Source organism: Rhipicephalus sanguineus, chromosome 4 (genome assembly GCF_013339695.2).
Source record: "Rhipicephalus sanguineus isolate Rsan-2018 chromosome 4, BIME_Rsan_1.4, whole genome shotgun sequence".
NCBI classification, from domain to species: domain Eukaryota; kingdom Metazoa; phylum Arthropoda; class Arachnida; order Ixodida; family Ixodidae; genus Rhipicephalus; species Rhipicephalus sanguineus.
Window position 1 is genome coordinate 148,182,060 of NC_051179.1, and position 25,984 is coordinate 148,208,043.

The 25,984-nt window shown below is 46.6% G+C and overlaps 1 protein-coding gene across 1 annotated transcript; it reads right to left on the reverse strand.

The window, feature by feature from the left end:
* Positions 1 to 20,089, reverse strand: LOC119391720 (uncharacterized). The gene is made up of 5 exons (XM_037659374.2): positions 20,010 to 20,089; positions 10,978 to 11,080; positions 7,948 to 8,100; positions 2,567 to 2,671; positions 1 to 126 (listed from the first exon to the last, which is right to left on the reverse strand). Exons 2-5 carry the CDS (start codon positions 11,059 to 11,061, stop codon positions 1 to 3), a joined length of 468 nt encoding a protein of 155 aa, XP_037515302.2. The 5' UTR covers positions 11,062 to 11,080; positions 20,010 to 20,089.
* Between the last annotated feature and the right edge of the window lie 5,895 nt (positions 20,090 to 25,984).

The window sequence follows — 25,984 nt, forward strand, 5'->3', positions numbered from 1 at the left end:
TCACTTGAAATTCTTGTCGAACACCTTTTTCATGATCTTGAGCATGTTGAAATTCGGGCAATTGTCATCCAGCACGCTGACGGCAGTGAGACACAGGGCGGTGTATTGAGTCAACATGAGACGCACCTAGAAAGAAAAACGGCGGCATTAACGGGAGGGCCTCACGTCGTGGTAAGAGGAAAGAGTTCTTGAAATTTCCCCGATTTTCCGCTGTCGCATTTCAAGAAAACTTGTTATTGCATTAGCTGTCATTGAAATTCAAGTGCGTGAAAAAAAGTGCTTACCAATGGCACAATGTAGAAGGCAGGAATTTTATGAACACTGTAGTTATTGAGGGACGTGCGGCGAAGAAGTCGTGCTCTTCGAAATAATCAGCAATATTCAACCGGTTGGGCAAGGGGCAAGCGCATATTCAATATTCTAAAGAGTGTGTATACAAGCGAAATTCTGTGAAGTTCAGTCACTGCCGCCGCCTCGCTTAAGCGAGAACCACAATGGTATCAGCATGGAAGCGATTGCTTAACGTACATTTTCCCCCCTTTCCGATTTCTCGAATTCTCTTCAGGAGCGCGTTTTCAAAAGTTCGCCACATCGAGGATAGCTGCACATGCAATAACGCTTCACAAACCGTCAGAATCAGAATAAGAACGTATTTTGCAATACATTTGTTGTGGGCACACCATGCGAAAAGATGTGACATGCAGATTTTTGACATGCAACAAGGTGATAGTCAGAATAGTGATCCCTTTGTTTCGCGATTTAGTATCAAGGACTGTCGGTAGACTAGTTTAGTTGATCGGACAAAAACCGCCATAAACGGCTTTCTTTAAAATATGAGAGGTGTTTCCTATTTTTGTCGATTTAGTGATCAATAAAGAAAATTTATTTTTTCTGTTGTGTGACTGTTCTCTGCCGAAAAAAATAGACCAAAACGACGAGGTCGAAATTTTGGGGAATGCGCGCATTACGATACATAGTGTGAAGCATCGCAGCAATATTGAAACGTGCGCAGCTGCTCGGGAGGATGCGCTGGTGTCGAAACCCGCCTTTTTTTTTCATCTTCGGAGTGCGCAGGCGCCATATCCTAACGGCAAGCGCCGGAAACGTTTCGTGCAGCCAAGGCTGGGCTGGAGGGAGTGCGCGCTTCCCTCCAGACTTGCTGTGGTGTACGGCGAAGGTGGCTCGTGGAGCAGACGATGCAAGGGTCGGAATGTGCGGGTGGCCTGTCGCAAAGTCGGCACCCTAGGGTGACGCGACACCGATGCCAAGGAGTCGTCGACATGCATGACACCGACGACAATATTCGGCCGACTTGTCAGCATCATCAAAATACAAGGATGAGAAGGGCGAAAGCACTACACAGAATATTTAGCAACGTTCGGCACGCGGTCTGTCTAGACACAGCGGGATAAGAGAATGACCGAAGCATGCAGATGGTAGCAGCGAATCTTGAAACAGACTCCAAGGTCAGTGGCACTGTACAGACAGGGAAAGCAGAAGTGGCGAAGGTATTGGCTGCAGCACTAGCACTATCCAAAAACAGTTGGCAGTTCTGCGCTCGTGTTGTTCTCTGTGTTTTCTTGCTTGTGTCCTGGTCATTTCTCGCAGTTTAAGGACGTATAATAACAATGAACCAACTAGCCCGCCAAAACATATTACCTCCGCAAAAGTCAATATCATAATGAGGGACTCCAATACCACTGTTAACAATTACGCTGAGGGAAGGATCTCACCGGAAGCGCTAAGAATTCTAGCTAACTTTAGCGACGAGCGGGTTGTTTACATTATGTGGGCGCCTGCTGACTCATCCCTCGCCGGAAACGACATCGCACGCGACCTGAATCGAGAATTGGCAGACTGAACAGGCAAAGCGCGAAGGCGAAGCCCGGGGTGCGCAGAGATACCGCATCAGGGGCGTAGCCAGGGGGGGGGGTGGTTGGGGGTTAACCCCCTTGAAATTTTTCAATTTTGCTTGCGTATATATACACGCACACATACAAACGCACGCACGAGCATACATAAAGCATGGTTGAACCCCCCCCCCCGAAAAAAATTTCTGGCTACGCCTCTGTACCGCATCGTTAGTTATAGCGAAATCGCCAAACGCTACAGGCTGGGAAGGGCCCGCTTCCCCCCGGCACTCTCATCGCTAAGCAAGCTGCAGGCAACGGCATGGCGCCTCTTACAAATATGGCCCCTCTCCCGAATTCGGTCGCGTACCACCACTGGAGTTAAACGGAGTTAGACAGATGTAGCTTTTCTAATCAAAGGGTGGACCTCAATAATGTAATGTGGGCTCGCCTCAGATTAAGAGAGAATAATAATAATAATTATTAATTGTTGAGGCTTCACGCCCCAAAACCACGATATGATTAAATAGCACATACAGTAATGAAGAGCAGGGGGAGACCGCAATGCTCAGCTAAGACACAGAAGAGCCACTACAAGCCTTCCGGCAAGTCGAGGATGCCGCCAGGGCACAAGGACTCATGGCTGCCGCCTAGGGGAAGGCGTTAATCATTCTAAATCTCTGCGCTTTGCAATAAAATTGTCTCCTCCTCCTTACCTTTTCGAACATAGTATTATTGGTATCAAAACTGTAGAAGGGTGCACCAGGAATGTACATTGACATGGCCTGTTTGTCCTGCTTCGCTCCGGGCAGCGTGCATACCTGTAAAGTAACAATAGCATCAGGAAAACAAACAAAAAATGCAAGTTCTGAAGTGGTGGATTACCAAACTCATCTCGACAACGGGACAATATACAATCTGGGCCTAATGATTGACCGTTCTTTAAGTTATCGCCATTTTAGCTTGTAAGCTTTGCATCATACACACGAGACAGGAAGGAATGCGGACATTGCGAAGAGTGGCCCTCTTTCTGCGACAGTACGACTTATAAACAACAAAGTGTTACCGACAAAATAAACAAAGGCAAAAACAACGGCAGTCTTTACGTAAGTGACTACTGTATATTGAAGAGCATTGTTAATGCTACTAATGCTGTTAGAGCATTGTTAAGAGCACTGTGAATGAACAATTTTTTTCGCATTATGTGTTCATTCGTTTTCATCCTGCCTGGTAATGTATGTTCCTTTAGAATATTTGTGGAGGACACCGAGAAGAGATCTGCAGTTTATGCACGTTCTAATTAAGGTACGAAGTTAGTGAGCTAATCTGGTGTTGTCCGTATGGCGTCCGTGTGCACGGCACAACACCGTGTAAAATCGAAACATCAGGTTTAACAACAGACTAATATCAAACATAACCCTGACAAAACAATACAAAACACCTACAAGCATGAACTCTTTATACTTGTCGGCGACTTCAATGTACACATTATGGACCTTAGGACCTTGGTTTGTCGTCGACTCTTTGTCACCTTGTCACTCAATTTACATTATATGGGGCAACGCTCGGGTAACGTACGGTTACTCACGCATACGATACCCAGAGCTTCGCCCAGTCGTCATGATTCGCTGCGTGGAGATGCGTGGTTTTTTATGGTACAAGAGCAGCTCAGACTATGCTGCCCCAGCCAAAATGTGTTAAGGCAATGAACAGTGGAATGATGCAGTTATAAATTTATTTGTTTATAGGGCAGGTTTACAAAAAATTTCACCATCTCCCACTAACGGGAACCACGTGCGGATGCGAAGGAGCGCATAGGTCGACTTAAAGTCCCGTTCACCACGGGCACCTTGCCCGATGTTAACGCGTCCTTGCATGTGGACCACACCATGAATTCACTGTAGTTGCTGTTGCTGTTACTCGTCACGAACTCTTATTGGAGCACGCCACGCGGGTTCATCGCGCGTCTGCAGAATCTCGTTCATTGATTGCTGCGAGAGTGTAAGGGGGAGAGGCCACAGCGTCTTACCCAGTGCCTTACACAGGCCCGAACGCGCTAGCGTGTGCCAGCACACGTTGTTTTGTCTGGGTTACGCCAAGCTAGGACAGCATACGGCAGCCCGGGCCCCTAAAGTGCTCTGCACTTATCATCATCAAGGCGGTCGATGAACAGGATGATGAAGACTGCTCCTTGGCGCGAGCTCGCGCGCTCAATATGTTACAGATGGCTATCGTAAGTTTTAGAAAGCGGACGGTCGCCAATGGAACTACCGAGGAAGCCCAGCGCAAAAGCTGCTTCGCATCTAAAAAGATTAAGATACCAGGAAGAAACGTACGACGAAACACAGCGCGTGTGTTGTCGCAAGTTTCTTTCTGGTTTCCACGTCCTTTGCCGCGCTACAACGAAACTTGAGGATCAAAAGTGGGCTGTCTTTATGTCCATTTTGGCACATAGGCCTGTCAGAGATCTTAAAGTAAAGTACCCGTCTCTAAGATCAGTTGCTTCCAACTTACGCCTGCAGATTGCCTAATTTCATCTCCACAGCAAGTTCTTTGCCATCTACAGCTCTCCTCTCTTCCATGCATCCCATTATGCAAACAACCGGGACAACAGATATCTGCTTGATGCTCTGCATGAACTGCCCAGCTCAATTATGCTTTTACCCAATAAAACGTTGAGCAATGGCTACCTCCGTTGGCGCTCTTTTATACCGATGTCGTCTGTTCTAACGTTACGCCTAACATTTTTCATTCAAATGCTAGTTGCGAAGTCCTAAACTTCTCAAGTATATCTGTTAATCATTCATATCTCTGCGCTCTATGTTAATCTACGCATGCTACAGTGGTCACGCTCTAAGTGCAGGCAAAGCTTTCGGGTTATATTATGCTGGTGTCTGACGCTAGAACTCAAGTTCATTTTTTATTGCTCTGTATATTACTTTTGAATAGAAGTGACTTAGATAAGCGCAGCATGCACAGATCATAGAGCCTTAGTGCAATCCCGAACACTTGTTCTCTTCACTGGCTATCGATAGTGGGCACCACTCGACACATTAAATCTATGCGCTATATGCTTGTTTTTATAAGGCCGTCCTTTGATTATTCTTCGCATTAAGGGATAACGGCACCTGGAAACTGCAGGTTTCCGACATAATCACCTTTGGTCCTCACTGCTTATCTATAGAAGCGTGAACGTTTGTTCTGAAGTTGTAGGAATATTACTAACGCTTTCCTGGCTATTCATAATTACTTGCATTCTGCATAGTAGTGTTCAACTCAACCGATATTTGTTACAGCGCATAGCCATTGTTACTGAACAAGGGTAATGTCATATGCGAACCGTAGGTGGCTTATAGAGCAGCCGTTGATCTAACCTACATTGCTTTTGCAGTCTCGAACACTTTCGCAGCTTCTGTACTACTGATCTTGAGGTGGATGGCATTCTGAAGACTGCGTCTCTTCAAGCGATCTTTTCTTAGCTGTCGTACTATTTTCGATCTCCCTGTGTAGAGCGAAGGCACCCGTGGAGTCTTCGTTACTTCTTCATCCACCACTTCCGGTACTAAAATTTTTTTCGGGGGGAGGGGGTTTAGCCATAATTTACCTTCGTGTGTGCGTTTGTACGAGTGCGTGTATGTCTACATATGTAAAATTACAAAAAAAAATACGGGGGGAGGCGGACCAGAACATTTTCGTAATCGCTACGAAGCTTGTATTGAGAGAATTATTCTACCCGTGAGGCTTCCGAATTCCAAAACCGATGACATGGGTGCGATTCGTTGTAGAATACGCTTTCTAGAAGTTAGCCTGTTCCTTTTGTTAATTGAAGTGCGACCTTGAGCCTGTTCCTTGATAGTGAAGTGCGACCTTGAAATAACCTGGGTGGATGTTTGACGCAATACTACTGTAGCTCAAAAGGAAGATAGTGAAATTACTGATTCATTTTATGAAGGGAAGAAGATTACTTTTAAGGGCTCGTTTTTCTTTGTTAGACAAAATATTAATGAGAACTGACAGACAATAATGCCAAGGAAAGTACTTTTCTTGGCATTATTGTCTGTTAGTTCTCATTGATACTGATTCATTTTATGTCTCTTATCCTCGAGATGAAAATATTGGTCGCATAGTTTTCCAACTTTATGATACATTTGAATTCGTGAGGCTCAGCGCTCAGATAAACGTTTGTAAGCTATTGAACTATATCACCAGTTAAAGCGAGCGCTGTTATGTCTTACCCCGTGTCTCTGGACCAAAACACGTCTGCCAAAGCCCCTCTTCCCCATTGCTAATCACACATGGAGGCTCTGGATGCTGAGTGCTACCGCTTCCAATCTAGGTTATCTGGCTGCTCTGGGCACGGTTGTGCACGTGCCTCTTTCCTTCGCTTTACGACTGACCATATTAAAATAGAACACTAAAACGTAAACAACACGTAAACAAATGCATACGTTCTAACGAAGCCACCTGTAAGCTTATCGCCAATTTTGTACTGTTTAACATATATACGGAAGCGCGCATACTTGTCGAGGAGTTGCGATCTGTTGTGTAATAATAATAATTGTACGGGTTTCACGTCCCAAAACCACGATATCTTTATGAGGGGCGCCGTAGTGTAGGTATCCGGAAATTTTGACAGCCTGCGATTTTTTAACGTCCACGTACGAAATCCAAATACACGGGCGTCTATAGCATTTCGCCTCCATCGAAATGCGACCGTCGCGGCCTTTTAAGAACGCGGACATTGAGACATTTATTTGCGAATGGAAAGCTATTCAGCGCATGAATTTCCAAAAGAAAGTACGAGAAAAGGAGCGAAAGTAATGATTCGCGAATGCGGAGAAGCACTGAGATGCGCTCTTTACGTCCGGCATTAATTGCATTTGGTGAGTACAACGTTGCGTTTTGCTTGCACATGTTGAAGGAAAAGTGCAACCAGTTATCCCAAACGTTCGTCCTCTGAAAAACAAAGTCTCAGTTTTCTAGCTTGCAGAAGAGGATATGAACTAAAAGCGGCCCCGCAACACGTTTTGAATACGGTGAGAAAGTTCTACCGATTTTCTGTCTAGGCTCCTGCGAACACGTGAGTCATATTATATATATATATATAAAAGCGCAGCGTGCGGCATGTAATTTACAATTAAACTTTAAAGACAGCTAGAAATTGCTGACCATTCTCTCGACAAATGGTGTTGTATACCCGAAGTCAACCGCGTCAAATATCCAAAAGCATATAGTTACCGCGGACGCCGCGGCGTGCCGCGATGCGCCGCTCTACACTAGAGTTACTGCATATGCTACCTTTAGGTAGCAGAGTTGCGCATCTGTCTTTCAAACGCCGCTAGCAACCATGCGTCGCGGAGAAGCTGACGCTGGCGCCAAGTTTTGTATTTCTCGATGGCGCCGCTGCAGCGAACTGGATTGACACTAGTCATTCACATTAAAGTAAATAACCGGTCTTCGACACGCCGAACATGTCGACCGGTCACCCGGTAGGCATGTCGCCTGCAAAAACGGAGTGAGTCTTCGCGACATAGCCATGCTTGCTAGCCAGACCTATGCGCAACTCTGCTACCCAAAGGTAGCATATACAGTAACTCTACTCTACACCAGCACGCTCGCGATCACACTGAAGGTCAGCCGCGCGTTTAAAGAAAATAAGAAGAGAAAGTGCGCAAGATCTTGGCGCGCGCTGACGTACAGACGACCTAACCCTTTCTGATTTATCCCTGTGTATAGCTCTCGGTGTGCTCGATGTTACGAAAGGAGATAGGAGGCGCTTAAAGCGTGCGACAGATCCCTGTTACTCTGCTCGTAATTGAAGGATCCTAAAATTTCTTGCGGTCGTCAATTCGTGAGGAAATAGACTCCGATAGTGAGGTCATTTGATGTTTACTTGGAAAACTGTTGCAAGGCGCCTTTAACAATAGACGTAAGAGTTCGTTCTCGTACACTGCACCAAAAACAAAAAGAAGCGCATAATTGTGGAATTTTCCTTCTATAAAGCCCTCCTCAAGCCACTGAAATAGCGGTGAAGTGTTTCTAGAATCGTTGCTTTGATTTACAGTTAACAGCCACCGCTGTCGTTCTCAGCACTCACCTCCTTCTGTTTGACAGGTGACACGAGGTCTGCAGGATCTCCGGGGTTGTCGATATTTCCTTTTGCTGACGTGGACTTTAACGCGGACATTGTGAACGCCGCACAAATCTTAGACTTCGTTAGATCTTTCACAGCTCCTTTTATCGTATCATTCTGAAAAATCAATGCCAGACTCAATACCACTGAACGGTAACCTAGCGCGACGCTTTAGGCCAGATTAACGCAATGTAAGGATAATAAGTTAGAGCTTACTCATCAGGTGGCGCAAGAGCCATTTTTTACGAAGAACAAACAAGCTGGGGAAACGAATCTGGCGAAACGAAAGAAGCTGGGGAAACGAATCGCCAGGAAACGAGAACCGCGAGCTTCCGATATTATCCTGTCCAGTGGCACCCAGCGTCAGCGACAGATACACTATATTTGTCAAGCTGACGTCTTTGAACACATTGGTCGTCCTACAATGAGAGTGTGCCAGAAAAATGTGTTTACCACAGTAGCTTCGTATATCACACACATAATAAACCCGTGGAGGCACGTACTTGGGGAATGTAGACCTTTTTGCCCTTACTCCGCTTCCATTTAGCTGCAGAAGTATCCCGATACACCGCTCCAGTTAGGGCTACTTGTTTTATATTTATACGAGATGGCCGGGTGACACGCGGTTCGTTTTTTTATTTCGCTCCCATCAGCATGCATTCACCTCAACCTCGATATTCAAGCACTAATGCCTTCGAGACTATTCTCGCCCTTTGAGGTGCGTATAGAGCAGATTTTCATCATATTTTATATTTATGATCCCACCTCTAACAGCCTGCCGATCGGAAACTCACAAACCTCGAGCAAATGGAAGACTGCGGTGATTAGCTCTGTATCAGCTATGCATCAAGAGCTAACGGACTAGGCTTTAGTAGCCACTGAGAAGCACCAGCTGCCAGCCAGTGCACGCAATCAAAAGCCCACATACAATTATAATGTAACCACATAATGCTCAAACGACTCAACTAAGGTTTCACCACACCCAACACAGCGGCCGCAAATCGATGCTGCGAGTTCTTGATTAGGAACATAACAAAATAAACTGCTAAGCAACTCATTATGCTCGATCATTCGGGATCGCATAGGTTCCCGAAGGATCGAGCGTAAAAATTTTGCATCTCTCAGGTGGAAGTTTACGAGTGCCACGCGCAGTCTTCCAATTGCGATAGCGCATATGTTTCCAAACGAGAGTGTCCGTCTGCAGTAGCCTAAGACAGCTAAAACTATTTAGCATGTCTTCCTCCACGGAGAAAAACATGCTAAATAGCTTTAACTGTCTTAGGCTACCCCAAATAGTAATCTCAAAATTAGCCCAAACTCGAAAACAATCTGTGAAGATGCGTTTCTAATAATTTTCCTACTGCAATTGTGTTAGGGCAGCGAAGATAAGATTGCGGCCGACGCGGCAATGTCGTGGAACAGAAAATTGCTGATAGAAAGTATACTTTTGATCACGTAGCTCACATGCTTAAGTTCGGGAACATCGGCTGAACTGTGCTTCTGCGCTTCCAGTGACGCCCTACCAAGGCTTTCAGTCGCTATTACTGAACGAGGGACAATATGGGTAAGCTTTCAAAGAAGAGCCGCTGCCACGCGCATGTGTTAAGGGAGCAGCAAGGACAAATTGCTAAGCATACATTTTCTTTCTTAGGGGATTGTGTTATCATTTCTACAGGAACGTTAAAGTTAAGAGAAGTTAATTTATTTGAATCTTTGTTAAGCCGCACGCCGTCTGGATGAAGCATGCGAATACGTGTCACTGCCAGGTCATTTCTGGCTTCACAGCGGCAGCTAAAATTATCTGGACAGGTTTGCTGTGGACACAGACGTACGCAAGATCTCGTATTATTTGAGGGCACCATGGCCTGATGGCGACCCCTCCCTTACCCCTTGTCGCAAAGTAAAATCCCGGCAACGAAGAGCTCGTTTACTCGAGGTGCGTGATTTATATCCTGTGGAACATTTTCTTAAAATCGCATATCTAGCTGCACTCGGAAAGTTATACACACAAAATGCGGTCAAGCACTTTCCTAAGCTGGCATCTAACGCATTGCACAGTCACATGGCGGCTTGGTCTTGTTATATATATTGGTCGGTTGCAGGCACAAAGACGCAGAGATGCAAGGCGGCAGACTAGTGCTGTAAGTCGTACAGAGCGTCAACTTCTCCAGCCCGATTGCCTTCATTTCAACAGGGATATGAAATCGTTGAATATCATATGTTCGGATGTTCAAAAAACATTACCAACTAGCCCAGTTGTCGATTTCTCTACAAAGATATACGAGCTTGTATGTGCAGTTCGCAAAACAAAAAACTCACAGGGCCACTTATGCATTCACTTAGGACAACTCGAATACGAAAGCCATCTTCTTCTTCTTCAAAGTCGATGTATTGGTCCTGGCCCGCCACCCTTCGAAAGCTTTGCTCACCTAGCGTGGTTCTGCATCGCCTCCAGCATCGCAGGCACCCCACCTGGTTTTTCACTGCCTCCATGATCTGCCCACTTTCGACCAAGCTGTACGATGTCATTTGATGACGGCGTCATGTGACGTCGTGTCACGTGACGTGACGTCACACTAAAATGTGTGGCGTCATTATGACGTCACAAATTTAGGCGAGTTGTGACGTCACGATAACGTCATATGGAGATGTCATCACATTGTGATGTATTTTGCATCACTCGTCCCTGACGCCGCGGGACGCCGACGGTCAAATTTCGCGCTTGATGAGGCATTTAAGCCTTTCGCCTTAAAATGCAAGTGACGCAACCGATCTTCCCCCCATCTTTGCCCGTGGACCTATAAGTTTCTTTGATCGCACTGCCGCGTATGCGTATGTTTGGTTGAATAAAGCATCATCTAAATATCTTCAAGTCATTCAGGGGCCGAATTCAGTGTGGAGGTTGACTGGAATTTTGGCGAGTGAACAATTCTAGTGTAAAAGGTTTGTATGAAATCTGGCCCTCCCTCGTTAATGTGACAAACTCGTACTCACCATAATGTTAAGTGGATTCACCAAGGTGGCCACTTTCAGCTGGGCAAGGCTGCCCTGAGTCACGCCAGGTGGCACTACAACCATGAACTTGATATAATCGGCGCTGCATCAAAAAACACAGTACGGGTGTTAACGATGTGGACCGTAATGAACTCTGACCTCGCGCTCATTTCCGCTGCAAATAGTGATACACATCTGTTACTCGCTCTTTGATGGCGAAGTTTTCCGGACATTGAACGTGAAATCAACCCTTTGTACTCATCACCAATCCAGTTGCGCAAGCAAATATTTTTTTGCATATATGCAATTACAATACAAACGAATGTGGGAATAAATCGAAAACATGGGAAATTTAGCTTTAGTTCTAAAAGAAAAGAGGTGTCCACATATGTGGACGCTGGGTACACCAGTTACACTGGGTCCATCATCCTTCTTCATCGCACAGGGGAACTTTGCTTGCCGACGGCTGTGTTTCAACGCATTAATCAGTATCATCATCATTACTTGCCGCAATCAACGCCTTCATCATCAGTTAAACGCGTTCTATAGTAATATCATCATCATTATTGTAAACTTTCACTTGACCGCTTCCTAACGGCTCTGATTCAACACTTTCATTGTCAGCGTTCATTATCGCAATAATTAACGCCTTAATCTTCATGGTCAACGCTTTCATCATCACCATCATTATCGCCATTCAAGGCCCATTTGCTTGCTCACAGCTCTACTTTAACGTGTTCGTCATCAACTTTACCTTCGTCGATCATTACCAGTGCGTTCATGCTGACGCTTAAACTGAATGCTTTCATCATTAGCAATAGCATTGGTTAAGAGGCCTTTGCTTGTTGATGGCTCTGCTTCAACGCAAATTACCGGTGCTCTCCAAATCGGAACATTCGCTTCCACTAGTTAGCTCGAAAATTATGGCATGTATGCCTTCATCACTAAATCTACGTCCCGAATAAAGCAAATAAATTCTAAAGAACTTCTAAAAGGCATATTAAGCTTTTACAGATAATTTTTTTGTGCAGAGCCGCACGGCAACGAAACGGGTCCTACTACCATGCGGCGTTGTATCAGCTTCTTAGCGAACTCGGTATGCCTGGCATCCATAAACGTGGACACCGCAGCGACAACTCAACTTACGAAATTTGGCAGATCCCACGCACTGTGGGAATCGATGTAATGCGAAGCAGCCAGCAAAGAGCTGCATACATCGCCTTGTTTGTCTTTGAGCCAAATGAAATCATTCATGCCATGGCATCTAGTTCACCATATATCGCATGTTTGCCATGCACGCATGCATACACAATCTAGTGTACACCATGCCAATGAAGCGCATATTCTGGTATATAAATGCATCACCTGTCGTTTATGTTCATCACGCACTCGTGTCATGCCACACCAATTTTGGTATATATCACGTTAACAAAACGGCCGGAAGCGCACCATGACAGTGGCATGTAAATCGCATGTTAATTCGCATGTTAAGACCTCTCATTTATGTTCGTCATACAGTCACATCGCGCAATACCAATTTTCATCATCATCATCATCATCATCATCATCATCATCATCATCAGCCTGTCTACGCCCACTGCAGGGCAAAGGCCTCTCCCATGTTCCGCCAATCAACCCGGTCCTGTGCTTTCTGCTGCCACGTTATACCGGCAAACTTCTTAATCTCATCTACCCATCTAATTTTCTGTCTCCCCCTCACGCGTTTGCCATCTCTTGGAATCCAGTCAGTTACCCTTAATGACCACCGGTTATCTTGCCGACGTGCTACGTGCCCGGCCCATATCCATTTCTTCTTCTTGATTTCAACTATGATGTCCTTAACTCCCGTTTGTTCCCTGACCAATCTGCTCTCTTCCAGTCTCTTAAGGTTACACCTATCATTTTCCTTTCCATCGCTCGCTGCGTCGTCCTCAATTTAAGTTGAACCCTCTTTGTAAGTCTCCAGGTTTCTGCTCCGTAGGTAAGTACCGGTAAGATGCTGTTGTTATATACCTTCCTCTTGAGGGATAGTGGTAGATTACCATTCATGATTTGATAATGCTTGCCGAATGAGCCCCAGCCCATCCTTATTCTTCTAGTTATTTCACTCTCATTGGCAAGATTAGATTGGGAAGAGTTAGGGATAAGAGTTAATGGAGAGTATCTCAGTAACCTACGATTCGCTGATGACATTGCATTGATGAGTAACGCGGGAGACGAATTACAGCTCATGATTACTGAACTAGATACGGAAAGTAGAAGAGTAGGTCTGAAAATTAATATGCATAAAACTAAAGTAATGTGGAACAATCTTGGCAGAGAACAGCGCTTTGCGATAGGTGGCGAGACACTGGAAGTTGTAAAGGAGTACGTCTACTTAGGACAGGTAGTAGCCGCGGAGCCGAACCATGAGAGTGAAATACCAATTTTGGTGTATATCAAAGGAGCGAAATGGCCGCGAGTGCACCATGAGTGGAGCATGTAAATCATGCCATACATTACATGCATATTATGACTTTTCATGTTACCACCTGTCACTAATGTTCATCATACAGTCACATCGCGCAATACCAGTTTTGGTGTATATCAATCTACTGAAACGGCCGCTAGCGCATCATCAGCGTGGCATGTAAGTCATGACATACATGGCATGCATGTCATGGTTTTCATGTTACCACCTGTTATTCATGTTCTTCATACAGACACATCGCGTAATACCAATTTTGGTGCATATAAATCGAGCGAAACGGCCACGAGTGCGCCATGAGCGTGGCATGTAAACCATGTCGTACATTTCATGCATGTCATGATTTTCATGTTACCACCTTTCATTTACGTTCGTCATACAGTCGCGTCGCGCAATGCCAATTTTGGTGTGTATCAAGCAAGCGTAACGGCCGCGAATGCATCATGAGCGTGGCAATTAAATCATGACATACATGACATGCATGTCATGGTTTTCATCTTACCAACTGTTGTTCAAGTTCTTCATAGAGTCACATCGCGCAATACCAATTTTCGTGTATATCATTCTACTGAAACGGCCGCTAGCGCATCATGAGCGTGGCATGTATATCAGGTCGTACATGACTTGCATGTCATGATTTCCATGTTACCACGTCTCACTTACGTTCGTCACACAGTCGTATCGCGCAATATCAATTTTGGTGTATATCATGCAAGCGAAACGGCCGCGAGTGCGCCATGAACGTGGCATGTAAATCATGTCATGCATGACACACATATCATTCATGTAACCACGTGTCAGTTATGTTCGTCATACAGAAATATCTCGTCATACCAGCTTTCCTATGTATGCCTTCATTTAAACGGCCGCGAGCGCCCCGGGACCATGTCATGTAAATCATGCTGCACATGGCATGCGCGTCATGATTTGCATGTTAGGACTTGTCATTATGCTCGTCATGAACTCTTGTCACGTCGTACCAATTTTGGTATATATTATATTAACGGAAAGGCCGCAAGAGCCCAAAGGCCGTGGAATGTAAATTATGCTGTTCATGACATGCGTGTCATGATTTTCATGATATGACCTGTCATTATTGTTCTTAATAAAGTCATGTTATGACACACCAATTTTGGTATACATCCGGTTAACAAAACGGCCAGGGAGCCCGAAGGCCGTGGAATGTAAGTCATGCTGTTCATGACATGCGTGTCATGATTTTCATGATATGACCTGTCATTTATGTTCGTAATAAGGCCATGTTATGACACACCAATTTTGGTATACATCCGATTAACGAAACGGCCAGGAGAGCACAAAGTCGTAGGCGGCTAGATAGATAGATAGATAGATAGATAGATAGATAGATAGATAGATAGATAGATAGAAAGATAGATAGATAGATAGATAGATAGATAGATAGATAGATAGATAGATAGATAGATAGATAGATAGATAGATAGATAGATAGATAGATAGATAGATAGATAGATACGCTCCAAGTCGCAGAAGTTCGCTAAGAAATGCTTCGCATTTAGAACTTTGGTCGCTCACAGTGCAACAAAAGTCACAAATAGACAAGATAAACCCTTCCTTTTTACGAATAAGTCTGAATAATTTAAATACTCTTACGAATTTAGAGTGGACTTATTAAAAAGAAATTTGGAGAGAGGCGAAGCATGTAGGGAAGGGTGTTTCAGCTGCACTAACGTGAAGCATGTGGTGGGGCGAAGCATGCAGTGTGCGCCGGTGTTTCCCACAGCAAAATCACTGCTATTGGGCAGTGAGAGACGGAAGAAAGATTAGACACAGAGATCCGCAGTCCCCTTTTAGTTAACGTGCACGCTGCGAATCTTTATTGTCCAACTACACACAAGACTATACACAAGACAAATCTCCCAGCGGCACTAAATTGCAGGTCAAGATACAGTGCCTATAGACCGTTGCATCGGGCGAGAAGGGCCGGACTGGCAACCAGCGCTTTCCTCCTTTCTGGCTCGTGCGCGACGGCGCGGAGTGTGCTGGCTGGTGCTTGGATGAGTGGCGTTTGTGAACAATTCTCGCGTGTTTTAGGTCGACCTGCGGATTTTGTTCTCTTTTATTGCGATGTCAGCCAGCGAAAGGTCAACGGGAAACCACTGTGCCGTTTTTGGTTGTTCTAACAACTATAAAAAGGAAACTGCTGTCAGAATAAGTATGCGACATGCATCACCAAGCGCGGAGTGTTTGCGGTTGTGCGCACTCATCAAGGTACGTCGTTTGTTTTACGTTACAGGTTCTAAATCGGCAAGTGCTGCAATATATCCGGAATTCCCAGTGTTTGACGCAGTCGTCAATTGGATATGGCCAGATTTGCGAACAAACATAAGCGGTCAAGTACGGCGCTGTCCGGTAAAGTGCAATGCATCTAAGTACCACTCGAGTAGCCACCTGAGTTGTTTTCGCTTCGTTTTATTCTGATATTTTAATATGATGTGTTTGGTCTAACAATTAGCTTCGTAGCTCGGCTCATCACGGTGATCGCTGCAGTTGATGTTTACCGGTATTAGCACGGACGAGAAATCCCTCACTTCGTAGCGGGGTAACCGGCATCATACATTTAATTTGTGCTCCGTACCAGCCTTGTGAAATCCGAACATTCACTGAACGCTACACGAAAAGGATGTGGCGAGATCTTTGTCGTGAGGTTACAACTTCTGTTAGACAGCGGGGTATCGTAACGATGAGCCATATGAAAGCCGAATAGTAAAAAAAAAAAAGAGTTCTGTCACTTCGTGTGTAGAACTACCACCTCAGGAAGACAATTTTTTACGTGGTCAAGAACCGTGTCTGACAAGTCGCGCAGTGATATACAACATAGTTAACACTATGCTCTCTAAGCACGATACAAAAACCACGTTGTTAAGCTTGTCTAGTGTTTCTTGAACTGCCAATTTTGCTGCTTAGCTTTGCGAACGACAGCAAGAATTTTGCAAAAACAGTACATCTGGTAAATGAAGTTACAGCGCGAATCACCTCCGATGCCGATCAAAGGCTCGAGCCCGGGCGCGCTTCGTGCCTCCCCGGCAGAAGAAACTCTCTAACCATCTTCTTCTAATCGCCGCCGAAATCCAATCAAATATCACGGCTCTTAACAGAAAAAAGAAAAAGAAGCGCGCCGGCATGTCAACATCAGCGTCGTTTTTATACGTACCAGCACATCACTGTAAACAGCTCTAACTTCGTCCACACTGGTGGGAAATAAACGAGCGAGTAATAAGCGGTCACTTGAGAAAAAAGATATCCGACAGTTTGTAAACAACAAACAGATGCCGTCCGCGCCCCGTAATCGAGACTGCGTGCTCAGGCACAACCGCATGTACGAGTGGTAGTCGGTGACACAGCATAAACACACCGTGAATGAAAAAACAAACTAAAAGATAACAGTCCAAGAAAAAAATTCATTGTATCTGCTAAGAGTGGCGGCACTTGCTTGCGCTGCTAAAACAGGTCGAAATTTTACGCGGTTTTCCAACAGACAGTGCCGCAAATATGTGATATACCGACCAAACGCGACACGTTCACGTCGCCGTATATTAACATCATTGATCCTGAATGGATCAAACCGTTTCAGGACGTCTCACAGATTCATTTCCTACGTAGTCCGCATCACTCGATACGAAATTCAGTGCGCCAGAACGAAAAAAACCGGCAGCAACTGTAGCCGCACGTATACTTTCCATACAAACGCGGAGCTTCGCACATGCCAGTGGGTTGCCAGACCAGAGACGGCGCCGCCCGCTAGGCAATATGGCGGCGCCCACGAAAAAAAGGTCTATATATACGGGGTGGCCGGTGGACGGTTCTGCAGCGTGAACAGTCGGTTTTTTCAAGAAACTGGCTAGCAGACGCTGCCTGCATCGGCGTTGTCTCTCGCGGGCGTGGGCGCGTTCTCGTTCCTCGCAAGCTGGTAGTTCAGCGTTCATCGCAGAAAGAGCGTTTCCATAGTGAACATGCGCCATTCGCCCTCTCTCGCCACATGGCGAGCGCTTAGGCGGTGGCGCCTTCTCTTGCGCTCAAGCAAATGGACAGGACACGAGGATGCAAGCAAGCAAATTGGTCACGACGGTGCACGCGGCGACAGCAGACGACGATGCACCGCCGACAAGCCGAGACCCTAAGGTGCTTCGCCCCTAAAGAATGTAGGCATACACCTCTACAAACGACTTGAGAAGAACGCCATTGTTCTGTGCGCACTGAGCGCTGTTTATTCACAGAAGTTGATGCATATAGATATTTTCAGGAAATGCTGAAGTGATACCAACATTTCAAATCGCTTTTTAAGGCAATGCATTGGCTAGCCTGATCCCACTTCACTGATATGTTTTGTCCACATATCTGGACGCTAGGGTTACAAATGGTTAAAGGCACTGGTGAGTTTCCAATACTACCGCGTGTGAATACCGCGGATCACAGTGAATGGACAAACTTCCGAAGGCAGACTGAATGTGCCACTAACCACTGGCGGCCATCGGAAGCATAAATGCGTCGGTGAAGCAGGTCCTCAGGAATGGCCAAATGTTGAGCTTGATGGCGCAACATGCGAGTGGTGGTTTGTATTGCCAGCCATCGAGGAGCCGCACACATTCATGGACAGTGGGTGAGATGTAGAAGACCTGACCCATTGCGTCAGAATGTGTTCCTGGGCAATGTTCCAGTTGCAGTACGTGACTGATGACACGCATTGCGGTTGGCGCGATACGTGTCATCAGACACGTTCATGACTTGCAGGTCATCGATGGCTTCCATAATGTCTCGGAGCGGCATCAAATGGTATTGGAACGGGTTGCAAACGAAAATGGTGCTGGAGCCCTGAGGAATATCGACGGTGGCAAAGAGCAGCGGCAGACCTTTCCGATCGGGAAGGCGGCCTCTAGGGTGACGTTGCACTGCTCTGTCCATCTGGCCGCCTTCCCGCCAGATGGACAGAGCAGTGCAACGTCACCCTAGAGGCGGCGGCAGTACACGGGCAGCCTCGCTGACGCTTTCGAAGGAACGTGTCTTTCGACTCTGGGGTTTAGTTTCCTTGAAGGAGAAGGAGCGCAAGCGAGCGTCAGACTTAACAGCAGCGACAGTTGCATTTCAGTCTCGCTTGTATTATCTGCGAGTGGAACACACGTGAAGAACTATATTGTGATGGAAGTATGATTGATAACGTGGGACTGAGATTTAACTTGTATGGCGAGCAAAGCCTCTCACCCAACGCTACTGAGACGTTATCCTCGTGCGCCTTCATGAATGATAACGCAATAGTTGCGCTTGGCAACATAGGTAATATGCGTAAGACAATGTACAATTTTACGCTACTTGGTCATGATTCATTGGAATTTACAGTTATGCGATTGAGGCTTGACCGTCGCCATGCGCAGGTTTTCGCTTAGTTCTGTCGTCCACATGTCTGATCATGACTCTCCCCTCTACCGCAGTCCTGGTGCCGAATCTCTGCGGTGGCGCTCCGCGGAGTTACAGCCGAGTCTCGCGAGACGTTTCCCGCGCCACGGAAGAGGCACTCCCTCACTGGACAGCGTAGGGTAATACGCACGTGCTTTTTTTCCTGTCCGTCGGCTCCTTTATTTTGGCGTTCACTGTGTGCCTGGCGCCAGCGGCGGGCGCATATTTTACGTTGTCCTTTCCGAACACTTTGCCGAAGAGCGGTGCAGCGTATTTGCGCGTAGTCCTACTATACGCCAAGCTGCGCTTATCGAAGGCCAACGCGAACGGCGTTTGCTCTCCCTCAAGCGATCGATAAGTGATCGTGAGATTACGCAGCATGGTCGCAAGGGACCTTTTCTCGTAGCGGCGTGTTGCCGTGAGCCATTGCCCACGGTGGCCTGCTAGCGACGCCCCTTTGTTGTGTATTTGGGCCCATGGCGTGGTTTAGTCCCTTTGCTTCTCCCGCCGCCATTGAGAGCGGGGGTGGTACTACGTTTTTTGTGCTGTTGTGGATTTTCTGAGAACAGTATTGTGTACTTGCTGCGCTGCACGCGGCGCCTTCGTTGCCCGAACGCACGTGTGCAGTGGTGCGCTAGCCCACGCGTCGGCCAACGCTGCCCTGTCGCTCGCTAAGTCTGAACCCACGCTTGTGGCCGTGCTCTGGTGAGATACGTGCACACTACACAGTTGAGTGTGTATTACATCGCGGTAATAATTTCTTTAGCGCTTGATAATTTTTGGATACTTATTAAAAAAGACATTAGGTAAGGCAACACTTCGCCTGCTTGCGGCTGGTGGGGCCACTGTATGCCATCGAGTGTATATCGCGAAGACAATGTGCATAAAACACGTCGGTCTTGCCCCTGTGTCAGGTAATTAAGGGCAGGTAGGATGACGCCGCACGTGGTTACAGGCGCCTATAATAAAGCGGAAAATGCGGGTCTAGGCGTTGAATACATTGACGAGGGGTCTGCCAGAACAGGAGCTTGACGCTCAATCGAACGCGTAAGAACATTAAACCTCCCGTATTTGATCCTAACTTGTCTGCGCTCGGAGAAGTAAGGGTAGCGTGAATACAAGAATCATTACTTACATGCGCTGGGTGATCTTGGAGATGTCAGCCGCATGAAGCTCCAAGACAATGCCACCGGTCAAGCTTAGAACTAGTTCCTGCAATAAGAAACTAGATACGTATCAAGCTATAGAAAGAGGAACGCGCCACTGCGCATTCGCTGTGCAGTTATCGGTAACGATGCAAGAATAGAGAAGCGTAAGGGCTCCCACAATCTTTATTGGCCCAAGATGACACTGCTAAGCAACATGGTCGTCAAGTTATTGTGCCGCGTCATGACAGAACCTTAAGGTCATTTGCCTTCGAGTTAAGATAGCATAGAATACCTTACATTTATACCTTGCCTAGAAATGGTTACGAAACAAATGTTCTAGAAGGGTAATGCTTGCGGAGTTATTGTTAAACAAAAACATTTCTATAAGATGAGATTTTTTAGACGCGAGGTGTCTTCTAGATCAAAAAGCAGTCTGTTTTTTTAAAACAGTTATTAACGAAAATGTCTGATATTGTCACGTATATTTGAGACCGTGCTGCCCACGCACATTCGTTGGCGCTGTAAAGAAAGGAATCTACTCATGCCTAAGTTTGTTCATGGACCAAGCGTACAGATATCACCATTGACGAACCATGCACTGCGCGACTGGAGCGACATTTAGCCTCTCGGTCAGCGCTTAGAAAGGCGTAACTCGGCAGTATGTTTGTCGATTCGAGCAAGGGGCGACCTCGTTTGAGCTTGAACCTGCTTTCATTAGGTGCGGTAGGAATTGAAAACACGCGTATTCTTGGAGTGATTTGATGGGTTTACGGCTATGGCGTCCCAGGATCCGACAGATCTCGTCCAGGAATGACGGAAAGAAGCGCAAGGAACAAGGCAGGTGGACGCCAATTTACACCCGCCACCTTTCATTATGGCGTGCCGGCGAAATTTAGTAAGTGCAACTGTGCTATTGATCGTAGCTGAATCATGTAAGATTCGTGACGCGTTAAGAAGAGTCACGTGTGATTGGTGTGGCTAAATAGGTAACCAAATGACGATTGCATGTGCACCCTAGAAGCACGCAGGTGGCATTTCTGTTACAACGCAGGTGGCATTTCTGCCAGGTCGACGCACTCACCAATCTTGACCAAAGGTGCAATTTGGGCGAGTTGGTACAGCATCATAAAATAGTGCACTCGCACGCAGACGAAACAAACAAACAAACAAACAAACAAACAAACAAACAAACAAAACAGTCACAGTTTCACCGCAAGGGCGAAGAAATGAATGCGATAGCAACAAACTAGCGTTATATAAAGTGAAGCTGGCAGTTAACTGTTTTGCATCCGATCTCGCGCAGCTACAAAACGCTGGTGTAAGAGAATACGGCCACTCCAGGGAGAGATGCTCTCCGCATAGTCACTTTGCGTTGAAAGAGCAGCACGCAGAAGGGTATACGAACCGCCCGCTGTGATGGCTGTCGAGACAGCGCGCGCGCCAGCGATCACGACCGCGCCCTTAGATTCAAAGTTCAAAGCGGCTGCTCGCGCGACACCCCCCTCCCTCCCCCACTCCACCTCGCGTCTTTTCATGGTCGTTAAAGACGGGCGGGGCGTTTGCTGTCTGCTTCGACGGCAGCCGTCCCGAGCGGGGTGATGTTATCGCATGCACCCTCCGAGCGACGGAAATGGGCGGACTCGTTTGATTTCTGCTTCGGCCACGTTCGTCGACTCCGCTCGCGCGCTTTTACCCGGGGTAGAGTATACGATGCGCGGGGGGATCTTATCAATTTGGACTTCATATGGGAGGGACATGACGGCAACGGCGACGGCAAAAACCCGTCGAGACTGTCCATATAATTGCTATAGCAATAAAAGAAACCGAATGCATGGGCCCTGTGTAGTCGGTTTATTCAGGCGAAAGGCTTAGATGCCTCATCAAACGCGAAAACTGACCGTCGGCGTCCCTCGTCGGCGGCGCCAACAAGAGTGACGTAAAAAATCATCATGCGATGACGTCCCTATATGATGTCATCATGTCGTCGCGGATCAGCGAAAATTGTGACGTCCTCATGACGTATTTATAGTGTCGTCGTGGCGTTCACATAACGTGACGTAACACGTCGACGGCATCACGTGTCATCGTCGCTTGGTCAAAGGTGGGCGATCACGGACTCAGTACAAAACCAGGTGAGAAAGCTTGCAATGCCTCCGATCTTGGAAGCAGTGAAAAACCACCTTAGGTACAGAAAGCTTTCGGAGGAGGTGGGGCCGGATATCAATAAAATGAAGTGAGAAGAAACAGAAGACGGCTTTTGCCCTCGAGTCGTCTTAGGCAAATGTATAAGGGACCCTGTTGTTGTTATTTTTGTCTTCGTGTGGGTGCACTGTTTTATGATAAGCGCCGATATTATGCCATAAGAAAGCGTTGCCATTGTTTTCGTCTGCAATTAAAACCGCAACCAGGCAACCAGCACACTTTGCCAATATCCGCTGTTCCGATTACCTGGCATGACTCTTGCTTTGCCACCTCGTGACGCGATTTCAGGCGATGGACTTTATGTAGGAGAGTTAGGCTCAAAACGACTCGTTTTTTCGCAACATGTTTTAAGTGCCGACGTTCACCCTCCTCTGAGTTTTTGGTTGGCCTCACATTACCGTTTCCTGCAAAACATTCCTGATCGATTTCATATTCTCTCTTGTCTAGCATCACTAATCTTTTTGTCTGACTCCCATATACAGGGTAAAAACATATCCCGAGCTATCATGAGAGCACTGCGCGTGTTCTTCCGCGATATAGAAAATAAAAAACAGTCACTAGCAGTGAATTATTGCTTTGCCGTTTGGCATTCTTATGGCAAGAGTGACTGCGTTAGGATTCTAGGTTGCAAATCGCGTCACTTATGCAAGTATGGAATGCTCGCTGGAATTTGCAAGGGGTCTCTTGCCAGAGAGTGTGTTTCAATCTGACAGATAGCCCACATTTACAATAGACGACAAATTGACGATTTTCTTCAAATAGCAGACCACTTTGCAAACTGATCATTGACTGAAATACTCACGTCAAGGAACGACCCGAGTACCGAGGCATCCCAGTTTGTGGTAAGCCTAACGTAGAGTCCCGTTAAGCTGAACGCATCATTCTGGATTGCGTCGACGAGGTTTTGATCGGGGCCATACGCAGTGAGCAGGATTTTTCCCGTGTGCGCGCGCATAACTCCAGAATTGGTGCCATATGTCGCGGTCAGGAAGCTCTCCACGTCCGCTTGGCCCTCTGAAAGGACAGAAACACGAAGCAATCATATTTGTCTTGTAGACATACCTCATGTGTCGCTGTTTATTCGTCGACCTTTACAGGTCAGTCCGATACAGGTGAATCCGAAGCCTAGTTATAGCAGCGTCACCGCAAGGAGACGTTGAAGCAACGCGGCAAGCAAGCAAGCAAGCAAGCGAGCGAGCCACACACACACACACACGCACACACACACACACACCACACACACACACACACCACACACACACACCACACACACACACACACACCACACTGCGCGCGCGCGCGGCGCGCGCACACACACACACACACACACACACTCTCACTCACTCACTCACCACTCACTCACTCACTCACTCACTCACTCACTCACTCACTCACTCACTCACTCACTCATTTACACACACACACACACACACACACACACACACACACACACACACACACACACACACACACACACACACACCACACACACACACACACACACACACACACACACACACACCACACACACACACACGCACATAGACACCACCTGTCTATCGTAGCGGCAGATACATGTTTGACAAGGAAGTCTGTCGAGAAGCGAGAACCAAGAGGATATTTTACAAAAAAAAATGTAAGGTGTCAGAGATTACAAATGGCTCGGTAAGGGTACGAAGAAAGTTTACAAAGGAGTTGTAACCTTTGTAAGGCAAAAGGGATGGGTCGCGGAGACCAACATAGCTACGACCTTCGGCACGGTGCCTCAGCGTGTAACATTCGACCGAGACAACGGACAGATCCGCTTTCCTGGGATGTGCCGGCGAGCTGATCCTTTCAGTTACTCGAACGTCGGAGGCAGCGATCTTGTAGCATGGAACAGGAATTAAAAGTCTACCTGCTCACCATCTCTCGCAAATCGCATGCCCGATAGTATGCCGCTGTGGACATCCGAGAGGAGGAATACCAATAAAAGTCATAATACTCAAGCTCCTCAGTCGCCGAGAGCGCGCATAGAATTGCCCGTACTGACATTTTTAGAATGAATGGCTAATACAAGTTAGGAAGTATATCAATTACTGGCCGCGAATGGCCCACCTATAAAGCAAACAAAGGAATAAGTTTGGAGGGCCGACCTGCCCTTCGGCCAGCGTTCCCTCCATCGTACACCCCAGATGAGGAGACAGAAAAGACGGACACAGTTGAGAGCAATATACGGTGCAAGATCGCGAGGTGCTGCCTCTGGACTTCCGAGACAGCGGAAGGGAGCGTGCGCCCGCTGAGGCCGGGGTGCTGACGAGACGGCGTAACCACCTGTCGGCGACAAAGAACAGAGTCGCCCTCGGCCGGAGTGGCCAAAACGCATACGCGCCCTCCGATATTCTTAAAGGGACAGTAATGGCAAATAAAATTTATGTCCGTGTGAGAGGTCACTGTTTGAGAATGTTTAAAACGTCAATATCAGCAGCAGCGCTCTACTAAGGTAGATGGATGGATGGATGGATGCTATGAGCGTCCCCTTTATAACGGGGCGGTGACAGGTGTACCACCTGGATGGACAAAAAAATCTTTCTTTTTTTTTCTTTTCTTTATGTTGGTCTAATGCCTCTACTTCGATAAAATCTATCTTACTGCAGAAAATAAATTCTCAGCCCAGTTCTCTGCCTTTTACGGCAGACTGTCCTCATTTTTTCCCAATATTTATTCTTGTCCTTTCTCTCTTACTTTGTGCCACCAATACTCTAACCGTCTCTTACTTATTTCTATCGCGGACGTGTTCAGCTTTCCAATGTTGTCCTTAAAACCCAAGGCTTCATGCAGGCTTGTGCCCAAACGCACACCTGGGTGGATATCTCCACAATGAATCAGAACATGCTCCGCCGTTTCCTTATCTTCCCCGCAGCATGTGCATTGTTCTTCTTCGTTACTGAATCTCGCTTTATAACTACGCGTTCTAAGGCAACCCGATCTCGCTTCAAACAGTGAAGCGCTTCCCCTTAAACTATCGTAAAATGCCTCCCTCCTTATTTCATTTTTGCCCTTTCGGTAGTTACTCAAAGTAGGTTTTTTCTCCATAGCTGCCGTCCAGTAAATCCTCTCCGCCTCTCTGACTTTTCGCTTAACGCTCTTTGTTGACATACTGTTTACACTACCAGCCGTATATTTACTAGTGAGCCTCCTAGTTCTTTTTCTCCACTGTGTGTCCACACTCTTCGTATACAAATAACGGAACACCTTCTCTGCCCATGTACTCTCCTTCATATTAGCCTTTCTTCGAACCTTACTTTGCTCTGAGCTTCCCTCGCCTCAAAACCTGCCCATCCCATATCGCCATTTACAGCCTCATTTGTCGTCTTCCCGTGAGTACCCAACGTGAGGCGTCCCACAGTCCTTTGATTTACATCCATTCCCGATTGCACCTCAGCCCTCATGCACACCACTGAGTTTCCAAAAGTAAGCCGCGGAACCACTACACCTTTCAACAGACCTCGAAGCACCTCGTACCTATTGTATCCCCACAACGCTCTGTGCTTCATTATTGGAGCATTCCTCTTTCCTTTCGCTGCTGAGGCTTTTTCCTTTACCTCCATGTATCTATCACTCTCATTTACCCATGCTCCAAGGTACTTGTATTCGCCTACCCTGGGTATTTATTGGCCTTGTATTGACACCGTCTGATCACAGGGACCATTGAATACCATCAATCCACACTTCGTTACACTAAATCCTAGTCCAAGAGCTTCACCTTCCCATCCGCATA

Excerpts from the sequence above, each read along its gene's own strand:
- LOC119391720 (XM_037659374.2), bottom strand. The coding sequence starts at position 11,061 with ATGGTTGTAGTGCCACCTGGCGTGACTCAGGGCAGCCTTGCCCAGCTG. Across the intron at positions 8,101-10,977 it reads TGAATCCACTTAACATTATG|AATGATACGATAAAAGGAGC; the intron begins GTGAGTACGAGT and ends TTGATTTTTCAG. Across the intron at positions 2,672-7,947 it reads CACCTGTCAAACAGAAGGAG|GTATGCACGCTGCCCGGAGC; the intron begins GTGAGTGCTGAG and ends GTTACTTTACAG.